The sequence below is a fragment of the Pagrus pagrus genome (assembly GCF_965226575.1).
Source record: "Pagrus pagrus genome assembly, chromosome: 12".
NCBI classification, from domain to species: Eukaryota; Metazoa; Chordata; class Actinopteri; order Spariformes; family Sparidae; genus Pagrus; species Pagrus pagrus.
In genome coordinates, this window is record NC_140196.1 from 18,261,167 (window position 1) to 18,284,099 (window position 22,933).

A 22,933-nucleotide genomic window follows, 5' to 3' on the forward strand; every position below is an offset into this window, starting at 1 on the left:
TGTTCTGTGTGATGATGTTTAATGTCCGTGACAACTTCTGTCGTCTCATTTAGTCACTTGTTAGCTAAACACCCGTTATTAAGACACGTAAGCATTTTTATAATTTAGTTGTTGGACACTTAATGATGTATTTGATGTCATAGAACAAAACGTGTAAATATCTTAAGCCTGTGGTAACCACAGGCCTTATTTCAGGCATTTAACCGAAAATCCATTTAAAAAAACCTCACTGACTTTGAGACGAGGGAACTGGAATTGCAAAAATGAAAAAGTGATTTCAGGGTACTTTAGTACTCGTTACTACACCACTCTATTGCTGACTCCAAGCTGCCCATTACGAGCGCGCCCTCCCTTCCCCTCGTGAATTGCATACTGTATGCATAATATGCTTTTCAGTTACGAGTACTGAACGCACAACATGCTTAGGTCTAATATATTATTCATGATCAGTTACTCAATGATGAAAAGAGGAAATGCATAGCCAGCCAGCCGCTTTGGATCATCTGTCAATAATCCAACCATCCACCATCCAATGACGAACTGAGTGCTGCTGTGTGAGAGAAAGATAATAAACTACAAAAACATTGTGTTGAGTTCTACAAAAGACTTGAGAAACAGTATATTGTAGTGAATGTTTAAGGTGAGCTAAGTTCCTTTTTTGTTGTTAAACTAATAATTTGGCAGCAATTTAAGTGATTTTTGTCCGCTGTTTTTACAGTTTGACTAACTTACTCTCATGGGGCTAAGTTGCACTAGTTAAAATCCTTCATCCATTCAAGCCAAGTCAGTTTGAAGTATTTTAAAGACATTTTCGAACCATTGATAAGCCACGAGGAGCTGAAGGTAATTCATCATTTTGAACTGATGATCCAATGTGTTGGAAATATATTAGGAGTGAGGTAACATTCAGCCTATAGACCAAATAACCATATATTGTTTGTGATGTTTATTGTATCATGTGTTTACTGTTTTTACAGGGTCCAGTGCTGTGACTCCTTTGTTTGTGCAGAAGGGAGAGGATGTGATGCTGAATCTCACAGAAGCTGATGGTCTGGAGGACAGTGCTGTTTTTTGGAACTTCAATAATAAAAGTAGTAATAAAGATTCAGTTTTAGTCAGATGGTTTTCTCGTACTGAACCAGAAGTCCCTTCCAGTCTTCTCACAGGAAGGATTGAGTTTACTGTGAAAAAATACTGTGTGAAACTGAAGAATCTACAAGAGACAGACAGTGGAGTTTATACTGCGCGAGTGATGGGGACTGTTGATTTTGAAACAATAGCTGAATACAGCGTCACAGTTCAAGGTGGGTTTGTTCACATTTGAGACACTAAAATGAAGTTTCTGCTGTCATGTTTCTAAAACGTTTCACACCTTTTTCCCTCCTCAGATCCAGTGTCTCCAGTTAAGCTGACAGTGGACTCTGTGTCCAGCAGCTCAGACTCCTGTAACCTCACTGTGACCTGCAGCACACAGGACTCACACATCAGCAGCACTTTTACATGTCACACCAAAACCTGCAGTCAGGAGGGAGGAGAGAGATCAGAGGTCACGACCTCTGGTGCTTCTCTCACAGTCTACCTGGTGAAAGACTCAGTCACCTGTAACCATAGCAACCAGGTCAGCTGGACCGAAGATGTGACAAAGATTTGGGATTTCTGCCCCCGACATGATGGTAAGACTGAAAAACAAAACAACCAACTGTTAATAATACAATTATAATGGAAATTAAAATGACATCATTAATTTGATTTAATTTTGGCATTTTAAAAATATGCTTTGCAGTCCAAAACTTTTTAGCTTTTTTTGACCTCATCTCAAGACGACCTCTTTTACTGTAAACTGCTGTGAACAATGTTTACTAGGACAGGAAACCCAACAAGTGTACGTGAAGTATTAGTATTAAGTAGGTTATAAAGTTAAACAAGAATTTTCAGTTGGGCTCTAATATTTGATTTTGATTTGCAGAAGGAGCTACCATAATTAACCTCTACCAGAGTGATCTAAAACAGAGACGCTATTTAAATGATTCACTTTTATTTTTAATTAAATTATTCCTTATTACAGATCACTTTTTTACCAACACAGTTGTATAATTAAATTTTTTAAATTACTCGATAAATTAAAATAGAGCAAACAAATATGCATTGATGACTAATGTTCATCAGAATCTTGCAGTAAAGTCACATGACTTATTTCCATTACAGTATGTTAAAAGACAGGCTGGCAAGATGTGGTATCATTTTCTAAACTGGTTTTGTTTATTTTTACAGATCCTAAAGTTCTCAGTAGCAACATTGTTGTCGCTGTGTCTGTTTCCATCATCTTTTTGTTTCTCATCATAATTGCAGCCGCAGGTTGTTGTTATCTTCAATGGAGAAGAAAACGTAAGACTAAGAGTGCATTTTAACAGAATTGCAAAGTAAAATCTACAAAATACTGTTTGTTTATGTTGTCCTAGCTGCCATACACATAAACCCCCTTTGTGTTTGTAGTTACATAATCCACAATATCACAGGCCCTTCACACCATATGGTTAGGAATCCACCACTGTCCACTGTCTACGAAGCCTTTATTTATAGATTCAGTAATAGAAGTAATTATTGCATCTTTTGAATTATTCTATAACCAGAACCGATTTTCACTGTAGAAAAATGAGACATTCTCAGAATTACACTTGTCCTTGTGCTTTAGCCCATTCATCCTTAGCATCAGATCTCAGGTTAGTCAACAACATCGCGCAACATAAAAATCCTACACATAGAGGCTGTTAAATGTGCTGTTGTGCATGTGCATTCAGACTCAATGTAGGTCCACCTCAAGAAATGTAAATGTAATTCAATTAAGTAGCAAAAAAGCTAAAAATCTTAAATTATTTGAAAATGAAGTTCTCAAAATGAATTGTAAATTAAAGCAACATGTATTTTTTTTATGACTGATCTGCAGAAACAACAGAGAGCATCGAAGATGCAGTGTATGCAGTTCCTGAGGTAAGTGTTTATTTCTTTTTAATCCCTTTCAAAAACAACAAAAACAAAGACGGACAAACCAAATGACAGAATTTCAGATTCTGAGTCACTTAACAACTGAGACTGAGTTTAAAGGTCCAGTTTGTAAGAAAGTTTATTTCATGTCAATGTCATTTACATTAGTCCATGTCTTTTGTTGACACATCTACATGCAAGGAAAAATGTTTCTGTAGATCGATTCCTGATGGTGACACTAAAGGTGCCGCTGACAGTATTGTTGTTATACATGTATATAAAGGAAACCTTGATGACTGCTAAACTCTACTGGATAACTGAAAGTTAAATAACATTGGGGTTGTACCAGGATGTTAAAAGACGCAGCTGCTAAGTTCCCATCTTGTGGCCACGTTTACGCACAAGATTCAACCATTAATTAATGGACTGAACAGAACGCAGTCTGGTTATAGAACTGCACTGTTATATGTAACTGTAAATGTGTTTTTTTCTATCGAGTGGTAAAAGTAAACAAAGATGTCGTACACATGTTTTATTTCCAGGTGACATTTACAAAGTAGCTGCTTAACGTGGTGTGGGGCAGCAGGGTTGGTAGGTAGTGGACGAAACCACTGTGAGGCATGAAGGGGGGGCCCAATCTGAAAACTTAAACTCACATTGTTTTGCACACATAATTAGGACAAGATTTCAGTGCATATCAGTTGTTTGTTATTCAAAATTAGAGGGTTTACAGTGACATATACTATTGAAGGGGACAACGCTGTTTTTCCCAGGAAGGGGTGTCTGGACCCCCTTGTCCCCTCTGTGATTGACAGCGTATGGCTGCATGTGACTTCATACGGCGCCAGAAGTTTGTACTTCTGCGTATTCTTACAGAGTGAATGTAGAGAATATTGTGAGCAGAAAACTTTGCACTTGTGTTAAGTGTTTCTGCAAGCCATCTACGTGATTAAAGCATATTATGGTAAAGAGAAATGTTTGCCGAGAACCAGAGATCTTCATTTTTAATCTTAAATCAAATAATGAAAAGGAGACAAATTATAATTTGCAGTGTTTTTACTAACTGCAATGTTCTGTATTTGTTGCCAAAGCAGTGCTTTCTCTATGTGTGTGTGTTTAAGTTGCAGAGTGTTGTTCTCACATTTTTAGACACAGTGAAACCATGTCCCACACCCTCTCTGCTGCTTCATCTAAAATGTGTTTTACAGCCATTTCATGCTTTCTAGGTCATAATACAAATTCATCACACTTGTTATCACTGCAATGATACAGAGGTTTGTAGTTTTCGAAGGATATATGAGCTGATGTTAACCATAGTGAGATTACTTCACATGTTAATACAGTATAATAACACCTTTAGAAATAAAGTGTAAAGTAAAAATTGGAAACAGCTTTTGCTAAAAATGTTTTATCTGATTTATTTACCAGGTGGAAGCTGCAGCCCAACATCTGGATCCAACAAGTGATTCTTCTTCTCCACCCTCTACAGTCTACAGCTTGTTGGAGCCTCACACTGGACATACAAGATCCACTGAGGCGACAGATATTGTGTATTCTACGGTATAAAAGCCTCCCAGGTCCTGAAATGATTCCTCAGTAACTGTACTCCACAAAGTGCAGTTGCTGCAATTTCCAGTTTATATTTATGCGTTGCCAAAGCTGGTGACACACAAATCACACCTTATGTAACCTGCTCTGCTCGGGAAAGACTTTTCTCATACACAAACATTTCTCTGTAAATAGCTGTAAAACAATGAAGAAATGTTACAAAACATCAGACATTCTCAGAAGTTCATCTTTGTTTTATCAGGTTTGAGCTGTGAGATCTAATATAAATTCAAACGTCATGAAAAGTCTTTTTAGTCTATTATCTTTGTACCAGTATTATGGGCTGTCTCAGTCAAGATGAAATCCTGAACCCCAATATTAGGTTTGGATAGATGCATTAATATTTTATATACATTTGTATATTTATGTGGATATACTGTATGAATATATGTGCAATTTTTTTAAGTGTTAAGTGTTTAAGTTTAAATCTTCTTTGTTTTAAAAATGAAACTTGCTGAGCTGCAGAAGTATTTGAAGATGGTAACGGAAAAATTTAAATAGTAAAAAAATGTTGAATCATTTGAGGGAATCTGGTCAAAAACCTTCCTTTGAATGAATGATGGACCATCTTTGAACACTGTATCCAATTCTAGTAAAAATCCTAAGATCAGTGTCGGAAAGTGACAAAATATTTGTCACCTCTATCGTCACCCAGTGGTCCAGGATTATGTCATTTTTCTCAATAGGCTCAATAGTGTTGTACATATGTGGCATCATAGAGTGGTGTAGTCTGTACCTAGAAATCAGTTAGCATTTTTATATTTCTGGGTCCCTCATCTCAAAATCTAAGAATTTTTTTTATTGTTCTTTGGTTAAATGCCTGAAATTAGCTCTGTGGTTACAACAGCCTTAAGATGTTCACAGGTTTTGTTCTTCAACATAAAATACATCATTAAATGTCAGTAACCCTAACAAGTGACTAAATGAGACTACAGAAGTTGTCACAGACATTAAATGTCATCACACCAACACGGAGACTCATCTACTCACTGGTCCGTCTTTACAGGCCGACTTTAGTTACATTTTTTTCTAACTCAACTTTAGATTGATAAATGTATGTATAAGTATGTGTATAGCCTTACGTAGCTCTTCTAGTGATTTAATTTACACTTTGAAAATCACAAAAGTGGTGTTCATCTGTGAAGATTATCTTGCTGAACAAAAGCTGTAAATCTCATAAACGTGTGTTTGCCACAGAGATTATTTTCGGTGATAATCCAAAATCCAATAAAAAAATCTAAATATACAATCCTACAAATACTTTTACATTAACATGAATGCAACATCACTGTTATTTTTTGAGCAAAGTGTCATTAAATATTCATATTTTCCTACAACAGAAGCTCTGATCGATTCTTTTCGGAAAAAAAAAGAAGAAAAAACTCACAATGTTAAATGAGATAACTTAGATTCGATTCATTAGATTTATTGTCATTGCACTGAATACAAGTACAGAGGCAATCAAAAACAGTTAGCAGTATACAAGAAGGGGAACAAAAGTCTGTGACACATAATATTTCAGCTTCTACTTATTCACAAAATCATCAAAAATATAAGAAGAGTTTAAGGCTTTAATAAGTGTCCAGTAATGGTGCATGTAGCACAAACTGCATCACTGAGTTCACCCAAAGATTAAAACATGCTTAAACAAATGTTGGGAATTATAAGTGAACACATGCAATCCTTTTTAGAATATTAGTTGGACCACGTGCAGTAAAGTCTTTTTCTTTTATGTTGTTGGTCTTGATCTTACAAATATAGAGCTTATTTTTGTTTTAACACAACATACCCCAATAGTTATTTCCTAACATGGTCATGTCTGTGCATCATTTAATGTACAAAGTTTCTCTTGTAAAGCGACTGTGTGTATTTTTACATGAAGCATTAACTGCCAAAATGCACAGTGAGAATCTCTGAGGCCTTACGAAAGTGTTGCATCCATTTCCTGCCACATAAAACATTTGCAAAAGCAGATTTTAACAAGTCTAAATCTTGGATTAGTTATATCCGTGTTTGCTGGTCTTCTACCTCGTCTACCTTCATTTCTTGGTGTGTTATCGTCACCAACTGTCGAGGAGCAGAATAATATGAAATCAGCTGCAGGAATGTGCTCGTCCCTCTGTGGGCTTTCCACATGTACAATACAAACAAAACAGGGACTCACACATAAAAAAACAGCTCTACAGTCCTACTAAAGGCAAAAATACTCAGGGTACCTTTAACTCAAGTGTGTGATATGTATGTCAGTGGGGGACTCTTTGTTCATTTTTGCTTCTTGAGCTTCACGTAGACATGAACGCTGATGACGGCAGACACCATGATGATCAGACCAATGGAGAACACGACTGTCTTCAACCGGCACACAGAGATACCAGAGACACACTCTGAACCTGGAACACAACAAGACAGCATCTCACTGATTCAACGATTACTGTCATTAAAACAAGAATTAAATAAAAGTTTACTTCAAAAAAGAAAAAATGCTTATACGCTCTAAGTTTAACTTAACTCCAAACTGTGCTTTATTATCCTCTAGTTGTTTTGTTTTTCAGTCTTACCATTATGTCGGGGGCAGAAATCTTGAATCTTTGTCACATCTTTGGTCCAGCTGACCTGGTTGCTATGGTTACAGGTGGTTGAGTCATTCACCAGGTAGACTCTGAGAGAAGCACCAGAGGTCGTGACCTCTGATCTCTCTCCTCCCTCCTGACTGCAGGTTTTGGTGTCACATGTAAAAGTGCTGCTGATGTGAGAGTCCTGTGTGCTGCAGGTCACAGTGAGGTTACAGGAGTCTGAGCTGCTGGACACAGAGTCCACTGTCAGCTTAACTGGAGACACTGGATCTGAGGTGGGAAAAAGGTGTGAAACGTTTTAGAAACATGACAGCAGAAACTTCATTTTAGTGTCTCAGATGTGAACAAACCCACCTTGAACTGTGACGCTGTATTCAGCTGTTGTTTGAAATACACCCCTGAACACTTGTGCAGTATAAACTCCACTGTCTGTCTCTTGTAGATTCTTCAGTTTCACACAGTATTTTTTCACAGTAAACTCAATCCTTCCTGTGTAACCTGGAGAGACTTTTGGTTCAGTACGAGGAAACCATCTGACTAAAATTGAAACTTTATTAGTACTTCTGTTATTGAAGTTCCAATAAACATCACTGTCCTTCACAACATCAGCTTCTGTGAGATTCAGCATCACATCATCTCCCTTCTGCACAAACACTGGAGTCACAGCACTGGACCCTGTAAACAGTAAACACGTGATACAGTTATTTCATCAGTACTGAACATTATTCCATTTCTCCCCTTCATTTCTGAAATACTGGATCATAATTCAAAATAGGGATGCCCAATAGATATTGGCCTGATGTGGGGAAATTTATATAATTGCTCAAATACAGGCATCTGTTAAAACAATAAATAATATCATTATAAGTGCACCTGATAATATGAAGCCAAATTGCATTCAATGACTCAACAAGCGTGGCATCTACGCACTTTGATACAGTATGAGGCAGGCTGCTCCTCTAACATTGGTTTGCATTTTGTCAATAAACACAGAAAAGAAGAAGTGCAGCACACTGCTGTGTAGACTGCAGAGCCAAACAACATTAAATCATCCATTTTTGCTCTCCACGTTTGAGCCTTCCTCACCTTCAGGTGTGAGTAAGGCTGTTTTTTTTTGTTTTTTTAAAAAGTCAGTTTTTTGGTATCAGCCATGAGAAGCAATTATCAGCAAGTTATCAGTTATAATTATCGGTGATTGGTACTGGTTGGGAAAAAAAAATCCATATTGTGCATCCCTGACTTAAAGCAGGTTTAATTTTTGACCAAATGAAGACGAAGAAGAGATGTTTATTGTAGTTTATCGTAGTTTATCAAAGCTTGGAAAATGTATATTTTCCTATCTTATTGCTCCTGCTGGCGTCCTATTCAGCCTGTTCAAAACGTTCAGCGTTAAGAAGTAGCTTGACCTGAAAACAAAGGGCTTTACCATTATTCTCCAAGTTAATACAACTTTAAATGCACACGAAGAAGTAGAAATATTCACTGTAATGAAACTACTTCATATTTCTCTCCTCTCAAAGTCGAAATCAGTTTTTCTTCTTACATAAGTGATCGCTCAGTTAGTTTAACATTTTTAATATGCCTGCTCACAGCTGTACCTGTTAATAACATTTAATTAGACAGTTTTCTTTTCCTACCTTGTGCCTTTACACAGACCAGCAGTCCCAGTATCACAAAGATGGACATTATAGAGTCTCTGTTCAGTTGTCCTGTCTGACCATTACAGAGTTTTTCCTGTTTTGTTCTCACAGAAACACCACAGTCTTTGTGACAGCTGTGTTTTTCCCATCAAAACCACATAGACTTTCACAATGTCACCATGTTCATGATGTAACGAGTGCCTTCTCTAATTAAGTTCCTCTTTAAGATGTTTTACTGATTTAACACATCCTGTACACTCAAAAAACTCTTTGGATGAACTTAGAAAATACAATTTATTTGGGTTGATTCAACTCATTCATCAGTGTTTATTTTAACTTAATTTAATAGGGTTGATCGTCCTATTTTGAATTAAGTTGTTCAAACCCCAGTTAATCAAGTCAGAACAAACATGCTTAATGCTTAAAGAACACCATTTAATCACATGGAAATACTTTCCATGTTTTAATTAAGGCAATTTTAAGTATTACATTTGAGCTCATACTCAAAAAGGTTATGTTTCAACAAGGTCTACAGTTTAAGTTCAAGGTCTAAGAGATGTTGTCAAAAACTGTATTTCCCAAATGCAACAGAGGCACATTAGGGTTAAAGTGCACAACATACTTCGCGTAACGGTGTCAACATAAGAGAGAGAGCAATTTTTACACTGGTGATTGCTTGAAAACAAGAAATGTACAATCGCTCATTTCATTTAAATGAGAAACTGAATACATCTCAGTACTTTGTATTTAAAGTGCTTAGCCTGATATGCGTTGAGGGTGGAAACAAATGCTTAGAAAATAGCATAATAAATGCAAACACACAGCTGAACTTGCCTTATACTTGTGCTAAGTGCTAACAGAATCATTTCAACTTAGTCTAGTGCCTTCTTTGTGCAGGGTGAAACCTTATGCTATAAGAAAAAATATATCCCGAAACATAATGAGTAGGAACAATGTTTTACACTTGCAAACAACACAAAAATCAAAATGTGTTCACTTCAAAGGGTAGTCATCAGCCAGTTCATCAAGTTCAATCTTAACAGTTTCTCTGGCTGGACATGGACTCAGCTCAAAGGCTCTGAAGTGCCCCCTGTACCACCCAGAAAGCCTTCTCACCATGAAACACAGTCTCTCCTGTAAAACACAAATCTGAAGAATCTCTCCAAAATTGGGCAGTCCACTTGCAGATCCATAAACCACAATCATGCCATTTCTGAAGGTTACACCTTTGCTTGACACACATTTAGTAAGGCGAACATTAGTTGTACCAGGGAAGTTCTGTGCAATAGTCTGTGCTATTTCTTGTTTCAACACATTTACAGGAACTGTTGAGGAATTTGTGATCTCAAGACCAGTTTTTTCAAAACTGGAGGAACTCAGGTGATATGTCATCATTAGCTGATGCTTAATGGCTAGTGAGAGGGGCAGATTTTTAAAGCATTTGGTGTGTTGAGTAACTTGCTTAAAAAAACTATGCTTTGCCTCAAATCGCAGGGTCCTGTGTCCCACAAGAGGACCAAAAGTCCTGATCAGTTGGGGATAGTGCTCCAAATAATGATGTTTTGGTAACAGTTTCACACCAGGAAAGAGTTCTTGATATTTATATCTGTGTTCTGAAGTGTTGCCCCCTCAAGATACGCAACAGACTCATCTGTGTGTGTCGGAGCAACAACAAGCTCTACGATGTCTTTTAAGTCCAATAATATTTGCCGTGCCATTTCACAATCAGGCACCAAATGCCCAATTATAAATGGGAGTGGACTTAGTAAGGCCCAATTTTCATGGGCCTTCCCACCAATCGTCTTTCTTGTTGAAAATGTGTGTAGGATCACATGAGGCTTATTTCCGAAATGCAGGATACATTTGTTTAAGGTTTCAAGATCAAAACATTTCTTGGATATCAGCAATGCCAAACAATGTGCAAGCTCTTCTGGCACTACGCCCTCAAAAATATCATGCATAACATCTGGGAGATATCCTGTATGAACATTGAAGTAGGCAAGAGTTTTACTGATAGCACAGTGACTTTTGACCCCAAAACAGCTTGTGCCATTCTTCTGAGCTGACGCATGAGATTCATGAAGTTCTTTTGTCCTGAGACTAAATAAGCCTGACTTTACCTCTGTGGTTTGAATGTCTGCTTTTGTTCCTGTGCAAAATCGGCAGATATACCCACCAGAAAAGCTCTCATTAAAACCAGCTATGCTGTGAGCGCCCAGGTTATCTGCCACAACAACCTGAATCGTTCCTTTAAGACATTTGCCAAGCAATGGAATGAAAACTCCGTCTTGCTCCTTCATTTTCACATCTTGAAGAAGAGGCTGTAAGACCCTGTCATAGCCATACTTTTTCCACATCATCAGTTTTACACAAGAGTAAAAAAAGTAAATTGACAATAGTGAAGAATGTGAGCCTGGAAGCAAATTACTCAAAGTCCAGTAGATTCTACAAAGCTTATATTTCCTGCGAGAAGTACCCAGAGGATTGCAAACCTTAAAATCATCTACATATAAACTTACCAAAATTCTCAACTCATTCCCTGACAGAAAACTGTTTTCCTGGAAGTGTGAACCATTCTGAGAAGATCTGTAAGTATGTTGCTCACCAGTCGCCCCATTACTCTGCTGTGCTCTATGGTTTTCAATGACTTGAACTACAACATCTCTTTTATTAAAGAGCTGCTGCGAAGACTTCAGTATAGGCACATACTGAAAACGTATTTTTTCCTTGGAATCAAGAATGTACTCAATCGGATCTACCACCTTAAAGCTTTCTTTATAATACTGGCGGAGATGACATGCGCTAAGGGGGCCGCCCTTCCCTATGGCTTTGAGCAAGGGGTTAGATGCGTTGAGAGCATTGGCTACTTCTGTTATAGCAGATTTATCGGATGTGGTATTATGTCTCTGAAACAGATCTTCAAGAACGTCAATCGAGAGGGGCAGAACTTAATAAATAGTGCAGTTCCTCTAGGAACTAATTACATTTTCTGCCTGGCATATGTGCAAAATGCTCTAACTTGAGCAATGCTGCAGCAAAATTTTGCTTAATTACTTCAGGCAAATTATGAGGTCCATTCACATCACCACTTGAACATCCACTGTCTGTTTCAATAACACTGTCATCTGGATTATGTGCTTCTTCCTCAGGATCAACAGATGATTCTTGTGAAATATGAGTGTTTGTAACTACTCCTGGCTTGAAATCTTTCAATGTGTGTTGGTTGTGTTTTCTGTTCTTGTGTGAAAATGTTCCATATATATTTGTTTGAAAACTGTAACCCCCAAACAAACAAGTAACAGTTTTGCTTCTCTTCAGATGAACGCCAATGTGTATAAAATAATCCCTCACTGTATGAAGATCACGACATGCACACAAATGACAACTAAATGTTGACAGTTCCAGGAACTCCTGAGAGTTTTCTTTAGGATGGACTCTACTTAAATTAATGTGCAAAGCATTCTTAACAGGACATGGGCAGTTTGTGTGTAGGCATGGGTAGCGTTGCCTACGACGGTGCTGTAGTCTAATATGTTTTAGTAGCTCATATCTACTAGATAGAGATACACTACATTCCTTACACCTCCACATGCCAGTTGCAGCCAAACACAGAAGAGGGAACTAGGCAAATCAGGTTAAGCTGGAATCTTGTACATAAACAATGGAATCCTGGATGTTGTTACAGTAGCATGGTAAAAGTAGTTAATTACATTAAAGCTACTTCTTTTAACTGAACCAACTTCATTCCAATCTTAATGAGATCGATAAAACTGCCTGTCACACAATTTACAAATTAGATTTTGCTTATTATATTGTATCAATGTGCACTTAGTTATACCATAAATGGGTAATAATGCACTTTACTAACACATCAACATCCTCTGACTTGCACTAATGTACAGTCAACTAATCTGTAGCATACTAACATAATTAAAAAGTGTGCACTCACAAATTGTATATTTCATCGTTATGGATCTTTGGTCACTATTCTAGCTTGCTGCACGTGTTGTTAGCAAAACTATTAAGTGCCTCGAAAGTTACAACACACCTGTGAAAGTTGAGCGACCTTATCGACACGCTTACCACTTGTGTGTTGGTACAGCACTGTACCAACACACAACAGAGAGTGCATCTAAAAGTCTGCCGGTCGGAGTTTGTACGTGCACTACCATGTTGCAAATATCAGTTACATAACAATTAAGTGGTTCAAAAGTTACAACACTCCTGTTGTTACGCCCCATCCAGGGGTGACTGGGACGCAACATGAGTAAGCCCCATTCTCCCCAAGACCCAAGCAGCCACCAGGATGCAAACTTAAGAAAGTAGAAAAAGGATTAATTGATACAACATAAACTGAAGGTTAAGGACTTCAAGGTGGACCTAAGCCAACATAACAAACAATAAGGAATCTAACTCAGAAGAACAACTGACCTGCCAGGAAACAACAAGAACTCAAGAACAAAGGCTGATCTCCCTGACTAGCCAAAAACACAGGAGAAAACAGATAAACCAAAATGACAGTCCACCTCTACAAAGAAAGAGTATAAAATGCTCTGGTGTGGCTGGTTGGATGGTGAGGAGTACAAGCCTTCCAGGCTTCGTTCCCTCCTTGCACTGTTTTTTTTTTAACCTGTGCTAAATAAATAAAAGGAGTGTGCGGGCTTCTGCCTCTCTCTGCCCATCTCCAACACCATCTTGGATCTTATATAGCCGTGGCCCATTTCCGGCAACCAATCAGCTCCCAGCCTGGAAGGTGCCGCACCAATCGGAGTCCGATCAGCAGACTGCACTCACATGTGACAAGAGCAAAAAGAACACACATACACCTGCACACATCACAACAATACTACAACAGTCGTAACACCTGTGAAATCTGAATTTAACTGGTAACGAAGGAAAGTCACTTGACCAACGTTGAAATGCAGCTCCTGGCATGATCTAAAAGGATCAGAGGAATAAATACAAAGACGATGACCTCAAGGTCTCACACAACTGGTGGGAGTTGGAGCGACATGCTGGATTCTTCTGATATTAAATCCTCTATTTTATACATTGTTATAGAAAGCCTTCATAATGAAGGCTTCATTGTCATTACACAGTGTTCAACAAAATTTCAGTGCCACTCCTCAGTGGTCATACAAATAAAAACAGCAGTTCACAGTAAATGACAACTCAAACACACAAAGTATAAAATCAAGTAAGTAGGTAAAAGTATCAAGTATAAAAACAACTGTAAGAACAGTTATGAATGATAATTGTTTTTATACTTTCTACTTTTACCTACTTACTTGATACTTTGAGTCGCACAAAAAGAGAAACTTATGATTTAGTAGGCGAATCAGTAATTAATGAGTAGTAGCTAGTTTGTGCCTCTCAGCGGCTGGTTCATAGTGATCAGGAGTAACTCATGAAGAAAGTGTTCAGTATGTCCAATCAGATATTTATGAAACTTATCATTACCTAATGATTCATTAACATAGTATCTCCCAGTCCAAGTCTGTTCTCTAGTAACTTATTATTATCTATATAGTCCTTGAATTACAGTTATTCAGAAATTAACAATTAATTGATTATCAAGTCGTTTCTGATTATTCCTCACTTGCTCTTTAGAAGCTATTCACATTTTTCTGTACTCTATCATGAAGTGTTATCATTGTTTCTAGCAATAGAATTTAATTTATCCTTTTGAAAATTAACTTTAGAATCAAATACTTTTACATTAACACGAATGAAACATCACTGTTATTTTTGAGCAGTGTCATTAAATATTTATATTTTCCTACAGCAGAAGCTCTGATCGATTCTTTTCTAAGAAAAAAGAAAAAACTCACAATATTAAATGAGATTTCTTAGATTTGATTCATTCAGTTTATTGTTATTGCACTGAATACAAGTACAGAGGCAATGAAATACAGTTAGCAGTATACAAGAGGTGGAAAAAAAGTCTGTGACACAAAATATTTCAGCTTCTACTTATTCACAAAATCATCAAAAATATAAGAAGAGTTTAAAGGTGCTATTTGTAAAAACAAGTTGATTTTTTAATCCCATTCCCAACTCATCAAAACTGACGCTTTGGGATGTTGGCCGACCCATCCTACAATCGCAGAGTGTCATTACTTGACAAGCTGGGAATGAGTCTCAAAAATGTACTTTTCTTACAAATATCACCTTTAAGGCTTTAATTAGCATCCAATAATGGTGCATGTACCACAAACTGCATCACTGAGTTCACCCAAAGATTAAAATATGCTTAAACAAATGTTGGGAATTATAAGTGAACACTCCTTTTTAGAATATTATGAGTTGGACCACGTGCAGTAAAGTCTTTTTCTTTTATGTTGTTGGTCTTGATCTGACAAATATAGAACTTTTTTTTGTTTAAATACAACATACCCCAATAGTATTTCCTAACATGGTCATGTCTGTGCATCATTTAATGTACAAAGTTTCTCTTGTAAAGCGACTCTGTATATTTTTACATGAAGCATTAACTGCCAAAATGCACAGTGAGAATCTCTGAGGCCTTAAGAAAGTGTTGCATCCATTTCCTGCCACATAAAACATTTGCAAAAGCAGATTTTAACAAGTCTAAATCTTGGATTAGTTATATCCGTGTTTGCTGGTCTTCTACCTCGTCTACCTTCATTTCTTGGTGTGTTATCGCCACCAACTGTCGATGAGCAGAATAACATGAAATCAGCTGCAGGAATGTGCTCGTCCCTCTGTGGGCTTTCCACATGCACAATACAAACAAAACAGGGACTCACACATAAAAAAACAGCTCTACAGTCCTACTAAAGGCAAAAATACTCAGGGTACCTTTAACTCAAGTGTGTGATATGTATGTCGGTGGAGGACTCTTTGTTCATTTTTGCTTCTTGCTTCTTCACGTAGACATGAACGCTGATGATGACGGACACCATGATGATCAGACCAATGGAGAACACGACTGTCTTCAGCCGGCACACAGAGATACCAGAGACACACTCTGAACCTGGAACACAACAAAACAGCATCTCACTGATTCAACAATTACTATCATTAAAACAAGAATCATATAAAATGTACTTTAAAAAAGAAAATGCATATACGCTCTCAGTTTAACTTAAAGGATAACTACCGTTTTTTATAACCTGGACCTTTTTTCTAGCAAAATATATGATCATTTACTCACCCAGATAACTTTGGTGTCATTTGAAGTTGTTCGGACGAAATTAGATGCGGTGTAGCGCCGATATATCCATATAATGCGAGTGACGGGGCACCGAAGCGCAGCCTTTATGAGCATTATCTGCCACGAAACTAGTTCATTTCACCAATATTTTGTTACGATACGCTAGTGCTATTGCCCTCTGAGTCTGGGCTCGTCTATTGTCAACATCCGGGGTCTGTAGGTTGCCCTACTACCTCTGACCTGGAGGATGTCGTCTCTGAGCTGCGCGTGCACCCACGGCAGCCCGGCTTGTTTACCTGTAGCTGCTACTGCTAGTTTGACCCCGGATGTTGATAACGGACGAGCCCGGACTCAGAGGGGAATGGCTCTAGCGTATCAAGACAAAATATTAGTGAAATGAACTAGTTTCGTGGCAGATAATGCGCTATACAGAGGATGCGCTTCGGTGCCCGGATCACTCGCATTATATGGATATATCGGCGCTACACCGCAATTAATTTCGTCCGAACAACTTCAAATGACACCAAAGTTATCTGGGTGAGTAAATGATCATATATTTTGCTAGAAATAAGGTCCAGGTTGTAAAAAACGGTAGTTATCCTTTAACTCCAAACTGTGCTTTATTATCCACTGGTTGTTTTGTTTTTCAGTCTTACCATCATGTCGGGGGCAGAAATCTTGAATCTTTGTCATGTTTTTGGTCCAGCTGACCTGGTTGCTATGGTTACAGGCAATTGAGTCATTCACCAGGTAGACTCTGAGAGAAGCACCAGAGGTCGTGACCTCTGATCTCTCTGCTCCCTCCTGACTGCAGGTTTTGGTGTCACATGTAAAAGTGCTGCTGATGTGAGAGTCCTGTGTGCTGCAGGTCACAGTGAGGTTACAGGAGTCTGAGCTGCTGGACACAGAGTCCACTGTCAGCTTAACTGGAGACACTGGATCTGAGGAGGGGAAAAGGTGTGAAACGTTTTAGAAACATGAAAGCAGAAACTTCATTTTAGTGTCTCAGATGTGAACAAACCCACCTTGAACTGTGACGCTGTATTCAGCTCTTGTTTGTAAATCAACATCCCCCATCACTCGTGCAGTATAAACTCCACTGTCTGTCTCTTGTAGATTCTTCAGTTTCACACAGTATTTTTTCACAGTAAACTCAATCCTTCCTGTGTAACCTGGAGAGACTTCTGGTTCAGTACGAGGAAACCATCTGACTAAAAATGATTCTTTATTACTACTTTTATTATTGAAGTTCCAATAAACAGCACTGTTCTCCAGACCATCAGCTTCTGTGAGATTCAGCATCACATCCTCTCCCTTCTGCACAAACAAAGGAGTCACAGCACTGGACCCTGTAAACAGTAAACACACGATACAGTTATTTCATCAGAAATGAAGGGGAGAAATAGAATAATGTTCAGTTTATTCCATTTCTCCCCTTCATTTCTGAAATACTGGATCATAATGAAGCCAAATTGCATTCAATGACTCAACAAGCACGCATCTACGCTCTCCGATAGAATATGAGGCAGGCTGCATCTCTAACATTGGTTTGCATTTTGTCAATAAGCACCGAAAAGTGCAGCACACTGCTGTGTAGACTGCAGAGCCAAACAACATTAACTCATTCATTTTTGCTCTCCACGTTTGAGCCTTCCTCACCCTCAGGTGTGAGTAAACTACAGGTTAGGAACATTTTTTAAAAAAAAAAAGGAAAAAAAAGTTAATCATCAGTCAGCTTATTGATATCAGCCATGAGAAGCATTTTTTTGTATTGGTTGAAAATACAATATATTGTGCATCCCTGATTTAAAGCAGGTTTAATTTTTGACCAAATGAAGACGAAGAAGAGATGTTTATCATATTTTATCATATTTTATCAAAGCCTGGAAAATGTATATTTTCCTATCTTATTGCTCCTGCTGGCGTCCTATTCAGCCTGTTCAAAACGTTCAACGATAAGACATTGCTTGACATGAAAACTATGGGCTTTACCATTATTCTCCAAGTTAATACAACTTTAAATGCACACAAAGAAGCAGGAATATTCACTGTAATGAAATCAGTTAATGTTTCTCTCCTCTCAAAGTCTTAGAAATAAGTTTTTCTTCTTACATAAGTGATCGCTCAGTTAATTTTTAATATGCCTGCTCACAGCTGTATCTGTTAATAACATTTAATTAGACAGTTTTCTTTTCCTACCTTGTGCCTTTACACAGACCAGCAGTCCCTGTATCACAAAGATGGACATTATAGAGTCTCTGTTCAGTTGTCCTGTCTGACCGTTATGATGTGTGTCTTGTGTTCTGTTCTAACAGAAACACCACAGGGTTAAAGTCTTTGTGACAGCTGTGTTTTTCCTGTCAAAACCACATTGACTTTCAGAAAGTCACCATGTTCATGATGTGAATGAGTAACTTCTCTAATTAAGTTCCTCTTTAAGCTGTTTTTCTGCTTTAACACACCCTGTAAGTTTCTTCCGAATAACTTGAATAAATAAAATCACTTTATTTATGTGTCATTTGTTCACTTCAGAGGAACTAGTTCTGCACGTTGCACCAGAGTTCGCTTATTTTTCATCTTTGGTCCCTGAAACAACAGTTATTTGACAGAAAACAAAGAAAGAAAAAACACTAAAATGATAAAATAAATTAAATTTACAAAATACTGTGAATTTTACTGTGTAATTGTTGTATCACTTCAGGTTTTGTTTCACTTTAACACTTAAATTAAGCTTGGTGGCTAAATGCACTTGCACCACTTCCTCTCTCTCACGCCTCTTGCATTTTCCGATTACTCAGAAACATGACAGACAGTGGTGGTAAACTGTAAATGCTGCCACTGAAATTGTGTGTGAGATTATTTTATACATTTTGATATTTGAATAAGATCAATAATGATAATTAATTAATAATGCGCATTTCAAAGTGCTTTGTTGAGACATGTTTGATAGATACTTGATGATTTTTAGTCTGGACCAAAGCGATGGACTGAACGACATTGTCATCCATAAAAGCACGGCACTAGTGTGTCAGTGGTGGACTCACTTGCCCTCCCTGCTGCCCGCATCTTTGAAAAAATGCCCTACTGGATGTCCCTATGATAGATAAAACATGATAAAGTGCCCTCTGGAGTGACCTTCCAGTCAAATAGATAGTTCCCGTGTGTTTTATTACAGAGGTGCAGTTATAATCACATGCCCCACCACATGCAGCTGGTGCTCTTTTTATTTTTTTCACACCTGCCGCTCAAACATCCTGAGTCCACCCCTGCCTGATGTATACAAATATGAGAAAACTAAATCATGCAGCTAATAGGAGCTGGTATATGGCTGTGCAGCATGTAGCTATAAACATGTGAAGCAGGTTGATAAAGAGTCAGAATGCTTAGCAAAACTTACTCACGGATACACAAGAAGTGAAGCTCAACATGCCAGTTGCAAGATGCAATGACGTGATTAAGGAAGTGGTTTTTAGTTTGTCACTCTGGACATCACCGCATAACATCTGTCTCATCTGTTTTCCTCTCCTCTACACAGGCCACCAGTTACATTCAGGTTTTAGTTTTGGTTTTACTGGGTAAAACCTTTAGTATACTGGATTATACTGGTACATTTTGCTACAATGCATTGCAGATATTTAAAACTTTTATCAGACTTACTCTGCGGTAGTGTTCCTCTCAGGGTGGGGCGGACCACAGGCTGTCTGAGGGGCAGGGCAGAAAAAAAAAAAAAATGGATGCACTTTGCAACCCAATCGCCAGAATAAATGTTAGCAATGTACATTTCTGCAAACTTGACATTTAATTTCTCTCAATCTTATGTTGTCACCTGTTTTGGTCAACACAAAATTGTCCCAAGGTCAACTCTTGAACTGCCATCTACCACCGTCCCCTTCACTTCCTGAAGAAAAGTTAGGCATAAACATGTAACATGAACATGGTATTACATGATTTGTAGTAATGTCATTATAGTATGTACACTGTGACACATAGTAATATGAACGAATCAGTCGTTTGCAAAATTATAAATGCCAAGATTTCATCCTGGCGACTGGGCTGCACCCTGTCACGTTTGTGTGGCTCTTTGGGGTATTTAGTCCATCAGTGCGAGAAATCAGCTGTTGAAATTAAATTTAAATTGTTATTTAAACCAAATTATATACAGTATATCCACTGGGTTTGCATCATATTTTCCTGTTTTATTCCTCTTTAACCCCGCTCCAGTTCATCCTTGACATTTCGGTTCCATTTACAATTTTGTATGTGAAGCACATTGGGAAGTAGTTTTTGTTATATTTCTGGTGATAATAGCATGAATTCCAGTCCCTTGTGTTTTGCGTATCACAACATCTGACAGTGTTTACAGTGCGAGGAGGTTCTCTTTTGACAGTCCCAGCATGAATCACTTTAATCTGACTTACAGTAAGAAGTGAGTGAGAAGGAGCCAAATCTGTCGAACAAACAATGACAGATTTTGCTTCCATGCATCATCTGCATTTTGATTACATAAAAGTCACTCATAATCGTTCCCAATCCGCAACCCAGAGACCTCAAACCAAGAACAAATCTCCCTTTGCTTCACTCCAGGTAGGAATGCCAGCATGATGTCTTCCAACAGAATACCAAACGTTTGTGCTTATCTTGCCAATTTGCTGCGTTTTGCTGCTCTTCTGTTGATCTATCTGCCGTCAATGTGAACTCGCAGACGCTGCATGAGTTTAAGGAAGTGCTTTAAAGCACCAAACTCTGTCTGTCTATTTTAAAGGCCAGACTCCTGCCCTGCCAAAGCCTGGACTTAAACCAGAGCAGCTCACAGACATGCTGGTCTGTTTTTAGCCTCATCAGATGCATCTATAAACTCTTTGTGAACGAAGAGGCTTTAGCAGCATTAACACTGAGGACGAATAATCTGCCAACAGTTCTCACTGATCGGCCAGGGATTTTTACACCATGACTCAAATAATCCATCTTCAAATAGAGGAAGGATGCAACTTGGATCATATTGTGAATACATTTGCATCATAAAATGCTGATATGTGGGATGTCAACTTCCGCAAAAGAACGATTGCTATAAATCCAGGAATCCTCATTGTTTTCCACGTAAGTTATTCATGTAGGGTAAACTAGATCTGCTTATAGTTTGATGTTTTTTCAGCTTGCAAACCTTTTCCTTATACATGCCATCCAGAAATTTAAAACAATGTTATAACACGTTTTCAGCGACTAACTAACTAACTTATGAATTCTGTTTATCTTAACCATAGGACGTATCAAAATATGTCATGTCTCACGAGTTTCATGGTTGGCCCATAGATTAAAGGTCGATCAGTGTGATGTATGAGGCTTTCTGAGTGTATGGAGAAAGGTCAGTGTTGATTGGACATGTAGAAGTTGAGGTATTTAGATGTTTGGGATCGACCTTTAACTTCAGCATTCCTATAAGCTAATTTTCAGAGACAAAAAGAATTGTTCCTGCGTGTTTAATCAAAATCAGTCCAGGTCAGGGAGGGTTTTAGCATTGATTTATTAAACATGTACATGGCTGCTGAAGTGCAAGACTATTATACACATATATTTTTGATGGGCGTCATTAGAGTGAAATTTTATCCCATCGCTCTTTGCATGCACTCTGCACCATTATCCACCCATGTTAAAGGTGCAGTTTGCAAGAAATTGCCAGAATTTTAGTTTAAAAGATTCAACTAATGAATTAACATTATCAACAGAATGTAAAGAAACAGCAGTGTTGACGTTATGTTGAACATGTAGCCTATTTGTCGGGTTCATTGCAGAGAAACTGGACCCAGATGAGAGAGGTGGAGAAACACAGGTGGAACAAGTAGAGGAAACAAGATGACTGGGGAGGAGCTGATAGGCTTGGAAAAACACTAGGAACAGTGAAGGGCTACTGAGGGTGATGCAGCGCAGGTGTGGAGGGAAATGAGACTGAGGAGGAACACAGGAACACAAGAGGGGAACAGAGCAACAGACACCACGAAAACCCAGAAATGACAGGACCATGACAGTATTGTCTTGCATGCTAACCAGCTAGCCATGGCCTGGCTTGTCTCATAATAATACTTTGTACCTCAACAGATGCTTATTGTTATTATTCTAATTCTTATTATTTTATTTTCTCTTTATCCGTTTGTCTGTCTGCTTGCTTTTCTCTAATTTAATCCAATTGAGTCCAATAGTATCAAGAAACTCACAAAATGTTAAGGAAGTAAATATTGTTGCACCTATTTTCCTTACTAAACAGGCAAAATACAACCGTGCACCGTTCATTATATATAACGACCGAAATGTTGGGCTGCAGTAAGTCCTTTCTCATGATGTACTTCTTGCTTGTTTGATCAAATATTTATTGTAAACCGCAGACTGCCCTCCAGCTCGATTCCTTCATTCTCCTCAGAGATTTGAAAGCTTTACTGTTTGATATATTTATGACTCTTGAATGTTTTTGATGCATTATCTATCATTTGAATGTTGCTTGTCCGGCCTGATTTGTTGTTCGTGTGGTTGTCGGAGTGTGAATGTTGATGCAAGTGAGAAAAAATGATTAAATAACATACCAGTTTTCCAGCACAGACTTTAAAGCTCTGGCTGTTCGTTTTAAATTTTGACCAGATCACACATCATTTGGCCTGTATATTATTATTGGTTTTCTTTTTCCTCGTATACATCCTTTTCTTTTGGAGGTTGTTTTTCCTTTCTTAAGCTCTAAATTAGTTTGAGGGTTTTCTTTTTTGTTGCTATGAATGAAACATTTATTATTTGTAACTTTTTTTGACGCAGGCTGTCCAACTTGCTCGCCAAACTATACAAACACCTCAATTTAAGTGTATAGTCATGCCATACAACATTAGAAAGGTCAGATTCTTGTGATTCCATTCATGCAAACCATTTCATGATCAAACCCCATCAGCAAGGTACAATAAACAAACAAGCTAACA

At 38.0% G+C, this 22,933-nt stretch overlaps 2 protein-coding genes across 3 annotated transcripts; one reads left to right on the forward strand and one right to left on the reverse strand.

The window, feature by feature from the left end:
• The first annotated feature begins 1,156 nt into the window (after positions 1-1,156).
• On the forward strand, positions 1,157-5,819 carry LOC311266257 (uncharacterized protein). Of its 2 annotated transcripts, XM_084368541.1 has the most exons (5): positions 1,157-1,304; positions 1,389-1,673; positions 2,272-2,385; positions 2,945-2,988; positions 4,411-5,819. In XM_084368541.1, the coding sequence occupies exons 1-5, from the start codon at positions 1,253-1,255 to the stop codon at positions 4,546-4,548; spliced, it is 633 nt and encodes a 210-aa protein (XP_084224667.1). In that variant the 5' UTR covers positions 1,157-1,252; the 3' UTR covers positions 4,549-5,819. The 2 variants fall into 2 exon arrangements, with proteins under 2 accessions (XP_084224667.1, XP_084224668.1); XM_084368542.1 differs by lacking the exon at positions 2,272-2,385.
• Positions 5,820-15,364: 9,545 nt separating this feature from the next.
• LOC311266064 (uncharacterized protein) lies at positions 15,365-18,228 on the reverse strand (the record flags this gene model as incomplete). Its single annotated transcript, XM_084368248.1, has 5 exons — positions 15,365-15,476; positions 15,626-15,800; positions 16,637-16,921; positions 17,006-17,329; positions 18,180-18,228. The coding sequence occupies 4 exons, from the start codon at positions 18,226-18,228 to the stop codon at positions 15,628-15,630; spliced, it is 831 nt and encodes a 276-aa protein (XP_084224374.1). The 3' UTR covers positions 15,365-15,476; positions 15,626-15,627.
• Between the last annotated feature and the right edge of the window lie 4,705 nt (positions 18,229-22,933).

Bases quoted from the DNA above. Each gene is read 5' to 3' on its own strand.
- LOC311266257 (XM_084368541.1), top strand. From the start codon at position 1,253: ATGGGGACTGTTGATTTTGAAACAATAGCTGAATACAGCGTCACAGTT. The intron at 1,305-1,388 runs GTGGGTTTGTTC...TTCCCTCCTCAG, and splicing joins ATACAGCGTCACAGTTCAAG to ATCCAGTGTCTCCAGTTAAG. The intron at 2,989-4,410 runs GTAAGTGTTTAT...TTTATTTACCAG, and splicing joins CAGTGTATGCAGTTCCTGAG to GTGGAAGCTGCAGCCCAACA.